The sequence below is a fragment of the Cyrtonyx montezumae genome, unplaced genomic scaffold (assembly GCF_038088225.1).
Source record: "Cyrtonyx montezumae isolate F1298 unplaced genomic scaffold, pur_monq_1.0 scaffold_7, whole genome shotgun sequence".
NCBI lineage: Eukaryota > Metazoa > Chordata > Aves > Galliformes > Odontophoridae > Cyrtonyx > Cyrtonyx montezumae.
Window position 1 is genome coordinate 9,214,757 of NW_027072078.1, and position 14,109 is coordinate 9,228,865.

General features: G+C 33.2%; 1 protein-coding gene across 1 annotated transcript in view; it reads right to left on the reverse strand.

Annotated features, from left to right (window-relative positions):
• The window catches only part of DNAH7 (dynein axonemal heavy chain 7), a 158,014-nt gene that overhangs the window by 110,746 nt on the left and 33,159 nt on the right, over nt 1-14,109 (reverse strand). Inside the window, exons 23-33 of the mRNA XM_065750607.1 lie at nt 13,578-13,687; nt 12,939-13,107; nt 11,447-11,549; nt 11,208-11,335; nt 9,803-10,015; nt 8,651-8,749; nt 6,031-6,279; nt 3,336-3,485; nt 1,791-1,973; nt 726-902; nt 302-433 (exon numbers count right to left, since the gene is read on the reverse strand). Coding sequence (XP_065606679.1) covers nt 302-433; nt 726-902; nt 1,791-1,973; nt 3,336-3,485; nt 6,031-6,279; nt 8,651-8,749; nt 9,803-10,015; nt 11,208-11,335; nt 11,447-11,549; nt 12,939-13,107; nt 13,578-13,687 — 1,713 coding nt within the window. The remainder of the gene's footprint in view (nt 1-301; nt 434-725; nt 903-1,790; nt 1,974-3,335; nt 3,486-6,030; nt 6,280-8,650; nt 8,750-9,802; nt 10,016-11,207; nt 11,336-11,446; nt 11,550-12,938; nt 13,108-13,577; nt 13,688-14,109) is intronic.

The following is a 14,109-nucleotide window of genomic DNA, read 5'->3' on the forward strand; positions in this document are numbered from 1 at the left end:
CGAAATCCCTGACCTACTCAGTGTACAGCCTTTATTTTGAGAAAATTCAAGCATAGACTGACTTTTCTTCCAAAACAACTGAGACTGAATTTCCATTACTCAAAGGACTACCCTGTAAAGTCATATGATTGTTAACATTGTTACTACACAGGTATTATGCAGGTAATAGTATTTTCCTAAGTGGACATTACAAAATGACTACTATAATGACTAAATATAGGTATTATTATTGCCTGTAAAATCCATCCCACCAAATCCTACTTTGAAGGTGCCGACTCCTTACACTGAACATGCTGCCTACCTCAAGCCAAGAAAAAATGTCATGGTCATTCATAGATTTAATTTTGGCTTCATCTGTAAATTCATCCATCATGCAGTCCATCAGATTCATTAGTGATTGAATTAAGTTTGTATCTGAAGTAGGAGATAGTTCCTGAAAAGTAAGAAGAAATACTCTTGATTTCAGGTATCTTTCATTTGCTGAAATTTCATGGTGGTTGCATTCTTTTTGGTTTTATTTTGTTCGTTGTTTTTCACTTTTTTTCCTTATGCATTTAATACAAACAGAAGCAAGTTAATCCTATGAACATCTTGCTTACAAGCCTTATTTTTCATAACAGTAGGTATGAAAAATAAATTGATATCGTCCTACTAAAACGATTCATTCCTTGGAAGTAAAAATAATTCATATGCTCTTCGTTTTTCAGAAAAGCTCTTTACCTCACCTTTGTGTTTTTCCTAATGAACTCAAGACAGAGAGGAGCCATTGCATCAAACAGGCCTACTATAAATTCTTTATGAGTAGAGCTGATTGCTGAACGCATTGTATTTATCCAAGACATCATTAATGGTCTCCATCCTAACATATGGGGCTCCATATAGACCATACCACACCTTGAAACCTAGAAGTAAATGAACAGGTACATGTTATATTATGTGATCTTCAAAGTTTGGTTTTTTTTTTTCCTCACTAAAACTAAGTAACAGTAAACATTACAATATACAACTTCAAGGATTACTAGAAGATAATGGAAAAATAACACTCAAGAACACTTTGCAGTCACCATCCATGGAGGCATTTAAGAAACATGTAGATGTTGTGCTGAGGGATGTGGTTTGGTGGGAAACACTGGTGTTAGGTGGACAGTTGGACTGGCTGATCTTGGAGGTCTTTTTCCAGCCTTCTTGATTCTATTATTCTATGGTTCTAAGATGGTATGAAGAGTACAGTGAGGTTCTGTTAGCCCTGAGTCATACGATCAAAATCAAACCAATCTTTATCCTTGAGCAAATGGAAGACATAATCTCAATGAGATTTTCCTCTTAACAGAATTCGTTCCCAGCATTAAGGTGAAAAAGACAATAAACTGACCACTTGGTTGCCTAGCACTTAATTTTAAATTAAATTTTATATCAATTTGAAGTAAAAACTCTCCTTCCCAATACAACTACGCTATGCTATGACATTTTGTTCTCTTTATATTATTGCCTGAACTTATTCACATATTCAGAAGGAAATTTTTGCATTCCACAAAATGCCATCATAAAAAAAAAAACAAAAAGTTATAAAGTTCTTGCAAGAACACACAATCTCTCATGTTATGTAGTGAGATTATGAAAAATCTGAAGAAGAAAACCAAGATGCAATGTTTTTCACCTTAAACAAATGTCAAATAAATAATTACTTTCTAGTCAGGAGGTATACATAATTAAAAAAAAGTTAGAGATTTTCGCTTTACCCTCCATGATGAAAGATAACAGTAATCAGAAACTGAAATACAGGTACTTACAGTAGCAGGAGAAGCAACTTCTAAATCCATTGGTTCAAAAATAAGGCTCATTTGCTGTGACATTGTGATGATCTCTCCACTCATAAGGCATAACTTTTTATTATCATCAAGCACAGTATTCATATTCTCAATCCATACAGCATCCACTGGTCCATCAAAAATTAACCATTTCCTATCTGGGGTCTGGTTAAAACAAAAACAAAGCAAAACGCAACAACAACAACAAACACTGATATTAGTATTTTATTACGTTCACTGTAAAAACAATATTTTAGTACTAAAATTTTCCTACAAAAAAATTAATAAACATTTTACGTACAGAGCTGTATTCATAAACAGTTTCTGAAATCACATGTACAATCTATATTCACAATTTAGCTGTATTACTCTGAAGCATATACTGTGGATAGCTACAGAGACTTAATATTTTTTTATCAGAAACTTTCTGTTACACTTGTAAAGCAGTATATTGCTTCAGTTAAACTACAACACATTCAAATACTTATGACAAAATGAAAGAATTAATACAACAAATACAAGCCATCAGTAATACATACTCCACATTCACTACGGAATTCAATAGGTCTAAGGAATATGGTATTTTACTAGATAAGTATGTAATCAGAAGTATTCATCATATTTCTTATGCAACAAACTACAAATCACTTCTGCAGTTTCACAAATGCTATTAGAGGTAGTGAACTTCACACCAGCTTACCTCAAAACACTATTAGCTCACAGAAGTTTATAGTGGTTGTGTCAGATGCTACAGTCAAGTATCAGGTAGACAAGAGAACCTTAAAGGTCATCTAGGGACACACACACTAGGTCAGAGTGCTCAGAGCCTGGTTCAGACTGACTGAGTGTCTCCAAGGATGGGGCATCCACCACCTCTGGACAGCCTCTTCCAGTGCCTCACCACCTATATTGTAAAAACCTTCTTCCTTGTATCCAGTCTAAATCTCTCCCATGGTTTGAGACCATTTCCCCTTGCACTATCTCAAGCAGAGTCTCTCCCCTTCCTTCTTAAAGCCCTCCTACAGAACCTGGAAGGCCATTATTAGGTCTTCTCCAGGTTGAACAGCCCCATCTCTCTCACTCTTTTCTTATTATATTTGGTCAAAATGTTTCAATGGACGGACTTCAATGGAAGTTCAGACATAAGGCACACTCAGGAAGGAGTTTTGTCCAATAGTAACATCAAAACTAACATCAAAATTAACATATAGATAAATATTGGAGATTTGGATCCAAACCAGACAAAATAAGGAAGTACAGTATGGTAAAAAAGATTAAATATTCATTTATCTCTAGTAGATGTGAAGAGCATTTGTTTTTATATAAGAGATTTTGAAATAGATCTTAATTTACCAGCACCCAAAAAGTCTTGTGCACGGAGCAAAGCAGAACTAAAACAAACTGTATTCTCTGTATGCAAATGATTAAGCTTATGAATCCTGCAATAGCTATGAACACCAGATAGAACTGAACTATATTTGTGTGAAAAGTCATTTCTTAGAATACTTTAATCCTGTTAGCACTTACTTGGGAAGAAGCAAATGCTCGGAAACTCACTGCTAGGACGCCATCCGACCATTCATGTGAAACTGGATCAAACTGTCCATACAGCTGACCCATTGTTATAGATTTGGGATTTAAAACTGTGATTTGAACTTTGTTTTCTTCCATCAGCCCCTACAGGTACAAAAGTAATACGGTGTGTTAACATTAAAAGCAAAATTCAAAATAAAACATGATATATCAAACATATATGTTTAATCTTAATAAAACTTTGATCAGGTTAGAGAAGGAAAGATATCATAAATATTTTATTTCAAATTACAAGACAACTCTCAAATCTCAAACTCTCAACTCTCAAATCAAGACAAACTCTCCCAACTTTATCACATGTAACTGGAACTATAATTTCAATACTGAACAGTGGCTTGATATGTAAAAATGGATTTTATTTTAATTTAAGTGCTAGTGAGTAGGACATTGGGCAGTAAGTCAAGATACCCAAGATCTATTCTTACACTTGCAGAGATGATAACAGGTCAAGCCCCTTCTTTGTCTATCCCATGTTTAACAAAGGAGTAAGCATGACTGCTTTGGTAAATTTAAGAGACTGACATCTAAACACCACTACAAAGGCGGCTTTGTTTTGTTTTGCTTGTTTGTTGTGTTTTGTTTCTACTTAAACCATGCAAAGATATCTAATTTTACTTGTTATTAACCTCACCTGATTCTTTTCCTAACTCCTTGTGGTTAAATATGACGTAATATTGCACAAATCATAGATTAGGCGGGTAAAAATTTCAAGCAGAAGTGACTAATTGCAAACACTCATCTGACAAACTTAATGAACAATGCATCACAGAATTAAAAGTTAAATATTGGACTCATAGACAGGAATAGAATTTCTCTTACATACCTAAAACAAAAGCTTCATAATTTAATGTATACTATAGTAATCTAATAAGCAAATAAATGATCACAGAACAGAATTCTGTTTGATGGCAATACAAGGTCTAGCCAGCCTAGTCTTACTGATATCTGCACAAAAATATGTGTCCACCTCCTAAGGAAATTTAAAAATTTTACTAAGGTACTGGGTTGCATGTTTCCAGTTGGTAAGCACGAAGAAGTTCAGTGTCACGTTTGCTTCATAGCTATATTTTTACTGAAGGTATCTGGAACTTTCAGCAAATCCTAATAAATAAATAAATTTGATCAGACCAGTGTATCTAAAGAAACAAATATTTTTAAGAAGTCCTTCTTCACTTCTTTTTGAGTAATATTCATCCTCACATCCACAAAGTCAGCAGAATTCCACTGACTTAATCTCCCCTCCAATGTGCAGAAGGCCATCACATTTCTGTGAGCTGATGATTGGAAATTATTTTCTTCCAGACTCAAATAAAATAAAAAGTTATTTTCAAAAAGAGTGGAAAATGGACATGGGTACTGCCAGCCTCATAAGAATATATTTGTTGCTGGACTGTAAGTTAATATTCTATAAAGAGGAAGATGTGAAATGAGAAGTTCCAGCATTCAGCAGTCCAGGGATTGGATATTTCAGTTCTCTCAAGCTGCTTGGACACAGGTGGTTTTGTCTTCCTCAGCAGCCCTGACAATCTGCATAACAGCTGAAGATTTCTGCGTGACGAACTTTCAAAATCTAAACTGTTACCTCCTTGAAGCAACTGGTTACTTTTAGATGTATCATTTGATAACAAAAGTTTTTTACAAGCTTCCATGAGAATACATGATAAGGAAGCTACAAGAGAGTAAGTAACCTGTCAGAGATGTTCAGATTGCTAACTTCCTCTCAGCAACCATGAATCTTAATTTCTCATGTGGTGGTTTCAGAACAAACTATGACACTTGATCCTACTTATATTATTTCTCCTTGAAAAAATTATTTGTTTGTATGAAACATAATAAGAACAACTAGCATAAGAGGAAATCTTCCTTTTAGCAATGCTGTTACAAAAATCCTTTTTAATTTTCATCATTTTACGAAAGAATGGATGTTCTTTACGTTTCCACATCCACTTTAAAGTGTTATCTGATAGCATAGTGTGGCATTTTCTGGGATATGATGCAACGATGAACTGAAATTATTAAAATACCTAGAAGCAAATAAAAGAACTAAACCATTTAGTGAAAAACATACTGCTGCTAGACTCTACTGATGTATTTTCTAGAAAGTTTTCCTTCCTTATAATTCCACAGAACGCTAATAGCAGGTGGTGCTGTGAAAAAAGGATGAATTTTATCAAAAGGAGGATCGAACACTCATCTCCTCTTGCCTCTGTTTCCACCACAAAACAAGTACTTTGGTAATAAATTAGGACTATGTAGTTTTTGGCTTTACATGGATGTAATATATTCCTATCAGGAAGCGATCAAATCTTAAAAGCTCTGATGAATAAATCAGAAAGATGATACAAAGCTTTCACAAGGGACAGTTTATCTTAAAAGTTTAATTAGCTAATTAATTATCTGCCCAATGTCATGAAAGAATTAAGAGAAATTCCATGTGAAAAAATTGGGTCACCCAATCTTATGTAAGTTTGAAAGTACTGTTTCCCAATCAAATTCTTTTGTTTTTCCTTGTACTTTCCTAGAGATCCCTGGGGTAAATTCTGTATATTGTAAAAATACCAAAATATTTTTATAAAATTTGTTTGAAAATAGATTTCACAAGAAAGATGTATAAAATGTCTTTAGATACCTTCTCACATACGTCCCCAAGTGCTCCTGCCAGAACTCGGTATGCACAAGTTTTTCCACCAAAAGGCTCTCCAACTATCATAAAGCCATGACGCACAGTCATCATCTCATATAGCTGCAGGATCTTCGTAGTAAATACGTCAGTCATTTGCAAATTCATAGCAATACAGTTTCTTTTGATGGCTTCCAATAGGACACTGTAGTCTGGCTTTGGCAGCCTCACACCAGGAAACAAATCAGAGATGATACCCTATTCAAATAATTAAAAGTACACTTATTTCTACAGTCATTTGGTTTGAAACTCACGCAATCAATCCTTTGTCCTTTAAAATTTAGGCAAACTAATAACTATTTTGATTAAAATAATATAACTGTGAAAGTCACATAACATTTTCTGAGCCAAAACTCTGTAACTTATTACTGATATTTATTTCATGAGTCTTTTTCATATTTATGTGTGTATGTAGAAAAGGATTAATTACCTAAAGGATTAGCTTCTATCAAACAACTTTGCAAAACTTGCATACAGAAAGCAGAAAAAGTTTTTCCTCTCTCTCAATAACCAAAAACTAGTTAACCAAAATATAAATTAAAATGCAAATTTTCTGCATTTTTGCTTACAACAAAACAAGAAAGGTACAGCATAAGTTGAAGATAGAACAAATGACAAAGAAAAATCACTAGATTATCATTTCATTAAGACACACCCAAAGCATCAACCCTAAAAGCAAAGATTACTTAATGAAAATTCCAAATAAAACAAACTGTTTTGAAATGACAAAGAATCGCTGGTGAACTTGAAATTGCATTATGACATTTCCTTTTACCAGGCACATTGTTTTCCATCTACCACGTGCTTTGCTTTCCATTTGGAATTCCACTGTTAGCATGTTAATGATCATAACACACCCTGACCTTAAAATATATGTATTATTAATTGTATGAAAATATATATTTAACTTTCTCTGCCACCAGGGGCACATTTCCCAATTGATCATGACAAAAAGAGAGCTTTTCTAGTGAAAACAGTCATACTTCCAAATCAGAAATATCCAACTACATTCAAGGTGAGCAACTTTTCTTTTCTGAAACACATTTGATGTAAAATTCCACATTCATCTCATGCATTATTCTTCACAGAATCTCTCAAAAAATTAAAAGATATACACACATCTGCTAGAGTATGCTCCTATGTCTACATGCTTATTAGATTTTATAACTATATTTTTTATATATACACAAATATACATACACACACATATACGTCTTTTCTCTTGCTGTTTACAAACTGATAACGTGATGCTTCCTATTTTTATCTTGTAAAATTTGTCTGATTTTTGAGATATGTCAATAAGAAAAATATGTTAGTATGCACAATACCATTTCATCTCTAAAACAATATATAAGAAAGTGAAACATGTATGGTATTACTCATAAACATGCTCAAATTTTGTATAATAAATTATTAACAATGCTATTTTTGTTATTAAAGACTGAAATTTAGAGTAACAAACTGGTGAAGATGCTCCCATTTTCCTAGACAAATTCTCTAAACTTACTGCCAGTATTTTTAAACATGATAATATCTAATTTCCTCTCATTTTCATGACTCGTTTTCAAGAAAAAGTCTGTAGCATGGGCATATTAGAACTAGAGTACAAGCATCCAGAGACATATGTTTAATTCCTAATTCATTACTTTGCCATATATCTTTGAGCAAGCTAATTACTCTTTTTGTACTTCTGATTTCCAGTTTTCATTTTTGCTTTTATAAAATTCTTAAAGAAAAGAACTTCTGTATTACTTTAAAGGATGCCTTCTTGCAGAAATTCTTAATCTACTTAATTAAAAATTATAAAAACTAAGTATGAGGTACCAAATACCTAATTGCAACTAACCTGACTGTAAAAATAATCTGTTCTTTTATTTTTTTTTCAAAAAAGCTTGCAATAATTAATGCTCCTGTGAGTGCATAACAGCACACAAATTCCCATGAATCTTTATGACTGCATATGAAGAAACATCTTTCCACTGATGTTTAAAATGTTTCCTAGCAGCTATACACCCCAGCTCAGATTCCTTCCTTTTTTTATAACAAGTCACAGAAACTTCACTACTACAAAAGGACATCAAATGAAATTGACAGCTCATTTTTCTCCATTTTAAACCACACATATTGTGACACAGATCATCTGTGCTAATGCATCCTGCAAACCAGGGGAGCAAGTTGCAGACGATTTTCTCCAGCTCACTTTCATACAGAGGTCAACTCAGAGCAAAAAACATGGGCCACTCCACGTATTTACTGTTTTGTAAATGCTTTAAATAAAAATCCAAATTTTGTATTATAAAAAGGAAATGATTAGTGCCTACCAGTTCCTCAAGAAGACTTATAAGGTGCTATTTTTATACAGTCTGTATTCAAGATCTCAGATTATGTCATTACTTCAACCAGTACACCCAGATGTTTAATGCACTTACTATGAAGGAACAGTTTAGAATGTTTTAAAATAGTCCGAGGCTAAATTGAAGTCTTTGAACAATTTCTCTGATTGATCTGTTATATAATATCAGTATTTTTTAACATATTTTTAACATTAATTTAAATATTTATTTTTTACCTCAAAAAGTGGTAAATCGTGAGACAAGAATTTAGGCAGGTTGACATCTGTGATGGACCTAAGTAGCAAAATTTCTTCATCTTCCAATGGATATTTCAGCTAAAAAAGATATTAAATATAATTATTTTTATAGTTTCAGAAAGCCAACGTTAATTGCCTGTTTTACAGAACAGTTCCTGTTTTGCATCTGTGTATTTTTGTCAGGCTCAGGTCATCAAACAATAGGATGCATTCTGTATTTATGTTTACTCTTTGATATTAGTGTGTTTACAGAGGCTTTCTATAGTCAAGCCAATCGAACTTAAGTTTACATTCAGTTAAGGACATTTTTGTAAATTGTATTTTTTCCTAAAACACTGAATTCTTCCTTTATAATATGCAATTATTTCCTTCATAAAAATAACATTTTTTCCTGATTTGAGGTAAACCTTTTGCCTTCAACCTAAAAGGTCTAAAAGCTTGCACAGAGACACGTCCGTCAGAAGGAAATATGCATCCTTTTGCCATGATATGCAGTTTGTTTACCTCTTTGCTTTGGTTTGTTTTGCTGTTTGTGTTGTTTTTTTTGTTTATTTGTTTGTTTTTTCAGGAGGAGGGAGGGCAAGGTTGATAATAGGAGGATTAAAGATTAAAAAAAATAAAAAAGAATTATACATTACATAAATTTAAAAAAACTGAACTGAAAAAGACATCTTAGATGGCATTCATTCACAGTGCATGTCAAAATAAAATACTGTATCCTAAACAGTTCTTCTTTAAGAGCGGAGAGAGACTGGAGTAACATTTGGCAGACTAGCCAGTGAGCTATTGGAAGGTGTTAACATATTATGGCAAAAGCATCTATGGGTGTAAAGAAAATAACACAAAGTGGCAGCCAACATGACAAGTACTACTCACTGAACTTGCATTGAATTAGAATTCTTGAAAGTTAATCAGCACATTTAAAGGGCTTGCCATACAGAGATAATTGGTGGTTGGCCCATGAACTTGTTGAATTCTCTCCACATGCACCCTAAATCATACCCTTTTCATTTTAACGTGCATCACTGAGTATGCACTTGTCAGTATACAGAATTGTGTAACTTTTATTATGAAAGAGCTACACTACTGAGCAAGTGACCAGGGAGAAAGAGAATTTAAGAAATCATTTACCTTCAGGTTGCCAGCAGCAGTAAGTACTGACTTCACAGCTCTCATTCCATAATCATAATGGTGCTGAGATGACAACTGCTCAGAACATAGACGGTATGTAGCAACAATTTTTACAGACAGAGGTCGTGCAGAAACAAAACCACAAGAGTATAGAACTATCTCTGCAATCATGGCATAATCGGGAACCATCATGGCTACTGTTCTAAAGAGAGCCTATTAAATACATAAATGAAAAAAATCACATCTGAAAAGATTGCATATTATTATATACAACGTCTTCTATAGATACATAAAACACTACGTTTCCATTATTTCCTTAATAAAGCAGGAGCCAATTAAAGTTAACTTCCATTATTATCACTACCTCATAATATGTTTAAGTTTTCCGTAACTACTCAGCAATACTTTACCACTATGACAATTCATGGCTGTAGTTCTTCATTCAAGAACAAAAAACAAAAACAAACAACACCAACAAAAAATACAACACACAAAAATACCAGAAGCTTTAAAAGGAATAGGGGAGTGCAATTCAAGTACCATAAGTAAGGTGCTGTTTTCAGACTTATATACTGGCACTGTTTAGCTGCAGCCAGTGCTTCAGTTTTACCATAATTTAACCAAACAATTATCAGAATACTTTCAAACAGACAAAAATTTTGTCGCGTTTTAATAATTTTTAACAAGTTTTCCAATTTATCCTTTTTCATTTATAAACATGTTTTTGAACCTTCTATTGATAGCACATATTGCCAAGCAACACCAAACAGTTCCGAGAAACATTCACTCAAGGTTGCACATTATCAATTTATCAATCTCTGTGCTCAGATTTCTTTTCTTGCTATGGACATATGACAACTGTAAGTGTTAAGTCAAGAGTGTAGCACTCTTGTAACAATCACTCAATAATGAACTTACAGAAGACAGAAATCTCTAACATTAAAAACCACTATGAGTCCCATCAGATCTTACCTCAATTCTTTGTCATAAGGAAAATTAGTCAAAGATGAATTTTTTATTCAGTATTAAGAAATCACTTACTTTTTATAACTAATATAGTGCTATTTTATTTTCTGAACTTTCAGGTGCATAGCAAAGAAACATGAAGCATTTTTTATTATTATTCTGTTGAGTTTTTTTAATCCTGACAGATTAATAGACCTTAAATCGCTCACAATTTCTCAACATATTTAAATTTAACTTATTCCTATTTTTGAATCTAATATTCTTAAATAACTTTCTTTTAGATATTATTTTTATACCAACGTAATATAAAAATCTGTTTAGAAGACCTGAACATAACTGATATTAAATAATTTTAATTCTTGTGCTTGACAAAAAGCTATTTCTTTTTTCTCTTTCTCCATTAACTTGTAAAAGAATAAAATGCCAAATGTTACAATACCTTAAGATTGTCAGGAAGCTCTGAACGTCCAGCATAACCAGGATTCATGGTAATGAAGACAGCACATGTTGGGTCAAGTTTCAATTCAGTTCCTTCAAATACTAATGTATCAGATCCTGAATTAATGCCTGTAGAGAAATAAAAGCTATTGTCATTGTTAGACTACTTCCCCCCCCACCCCCCCCATCTTTATTTCTTGTCATAAGCAGAACAAAGTTATGATTCCAATAACAGATTACCTCTTTGGATAGTAAAAATCTGCTGAGCAACCACAGAAAGCACTTCCAAATCAATTCTGTTGAATTCATCAAAGCAAGCCCATGCGCCACAAGATAACAAACCCTGGAAGAGACAGACAAAAGATTAATTGGTTGGTGTCCATTTATTTTGAACATACCAAAAAAGATTTAATGTGCGAAAACAGAATTTACATAGCATCGTAGAATTGCTCAGGTTGGGAAAGACCTTCAAGATCATCAAGTACAACAGCAACCTAACAATATTCATGATCTTGTGCACTGAGGTCTAATCAAACTCACTCCAGATAGTAGTAGTCATCAAAAAGAAATACAGAAATGTATAAAATAAATTTGCTTGGGCAGAAAAAAAACAAAACAACAACAAAATACCCCTTATACCACATATACTGAAATCCTGTTTCTTCTGCCACATGCAAAGTGCTATCAAATATGTACAATTTGCATGTTTTTAACTTTAATGTCGGTATCTTGGAACTGGACAAGGGGGAAGATTTCACCTCAAAACAGGCCTCTAAAATACCTACTCATTCTTTTATTTCATGTATATGCCTGATAGGGTTCACATTGACAACAGGCAACACAAGGAATTCTGCAGGGCTAAAATCAACCATTTTGTTTACAGTATCAACAAAGAGGACTGTCTTTTTACAACATATAACAGCACGACACATTGCCCAAGGTATAATTACAGAGCAATTCTATTTTCCTACCATTCAGATTATAGCTCTTTTTTGCTACATGCTCCCTAAATGCTGCTGTACTGCCTCAGCTGCACATGGAGTGTTTAGACAGAATCTTGTGATTTGTTAACTGTTGTTCTAAAAGTCCTATTTAAGACACAGAATTTTGCTTTTAATCACTTTACATGGAAAAAATATTGTTTTCATAGAATCAATGAATCACCAAGGTTGGAAAAGATCTTCAAGATCATCCAGTCCAACCATCCAGCTGTCACCAATAGTTCTGTCTAAACCATGTATCTCAACACAATGTCTAAAGGTTCTTTGAATACCTCCGGGGTTGGTATCTCCACCACTTCCCTGGGTAGCCCATTGTTTTGTTTGTTTGTTCAAATTTCTGTCACATCAAATTCTGACACCATAGTATGTGGTTCTGCCCCTTAACACAAATGGGAAGAAAAATGCCACAGAGAAAAGCAAAATTGCTCTATTTTTGTACCATCCCGGTTAAGAACATGAAACTGTTTGGAATGGCACAGATACCATTCAGAATACATTTTCATAATACAGAGCTCTCTACTCATTCAAAGGGCATCCATGTTGTCTGTATCAAACATCAGTAGGTTTTTTTGTTAAAGCACAGAAAAAACGTTTTGATATTTTGTGTAAATTCTTAGGTGAAGACAGACCTATATGCACAATACTAGCATTATACGGTGGTCTGGAAGTGAAAGAAGTTACATTTCAATTACCACGTTTTAATATAATTGATCCACAAGACTTTTCCAAACCTTAAAGAATTTTCCTAACGCAATGTAATCCAATCCATCTGAACAATTGAAAACCACACACTGCTTAGCTATAGCCTTTGCTAAATCTTTTGTTGTTTCTGTTTTTCCAGTTCCAGCAGGACCCTCAGGGGCACCTCCAAGATGTAGATGTAACGCACCAAATAGGGTTCTGAAAATAAAATAACAGAAATATATATATATATATATATATATATATATGTATCTTCCAATTTTAGGCCATTTTTCTAGCTGTTCCAACTTTTACCAGAAACTCCTAAATGTTTATGTCTGTACTTAGACAAATTTGTAGTTTGCTTGCTCCTGGAAGTTGTAGTCAACAAACACATAGTAATGTTTTAAGTTTACTAGAAGTTATAAAAAGAACATCGCTTACCATCCATTTTTAAACTTGTAATTCCTCTTGAAATTTATCCCCAACTCACAGTGTCACAAAGGATTAAATTTATTAGAAATTTAAATTAAAATATTCATATGGGATGAATTCTAATCAATTACTACGATTTTAATTATGCCTATAAGAACATAAACAAATATAATCACACATTTTAGGCCTATTTAAAATATCTCAACTGAGATGATTCTTGTTAGCACAGCACATTTAATAACAAGTGCAGATACCTGTAGCATCTGTCTGTAAGTGGAGTAATAACCAGCCTAGGCGTATTGCCAAGATATTCATATCCATATCTCAGTCCAGCATTGATCATTCTTGTTTGAAGGTGTCCTTCCTAATGAAAAAAGACATTGACTTTATAGATGAAATGATTACAGAAAAGAATAAAAGAACAACAGACTATTCCTTAAATTTGTAAATGAGCACAAGATATAAAACAACTGGTACATTGCTCTGAGACAACCTGTGATTCGAATAAACAGAAATATCACCATTTAATAGATAGAAAACAAGTATGAACACAAAAACATTTTTCCATTAACTTTCATCCAAAAAATAAAAAAAAAAAAAATTTTAGCACCCTTCACTGGACTTGCTCCAGGAGCTCCAATAACCAATAGCTGAATTTATAGTCAACTTGATGGCTCTAATATGACAATACAGTATATTTTAGTTTTATGTGCAATGTCTTCTGTAATACGGGAAATCTTGTTCTGACAAATGCAAATATATTGTTTACTATCTCTAAATGTTATT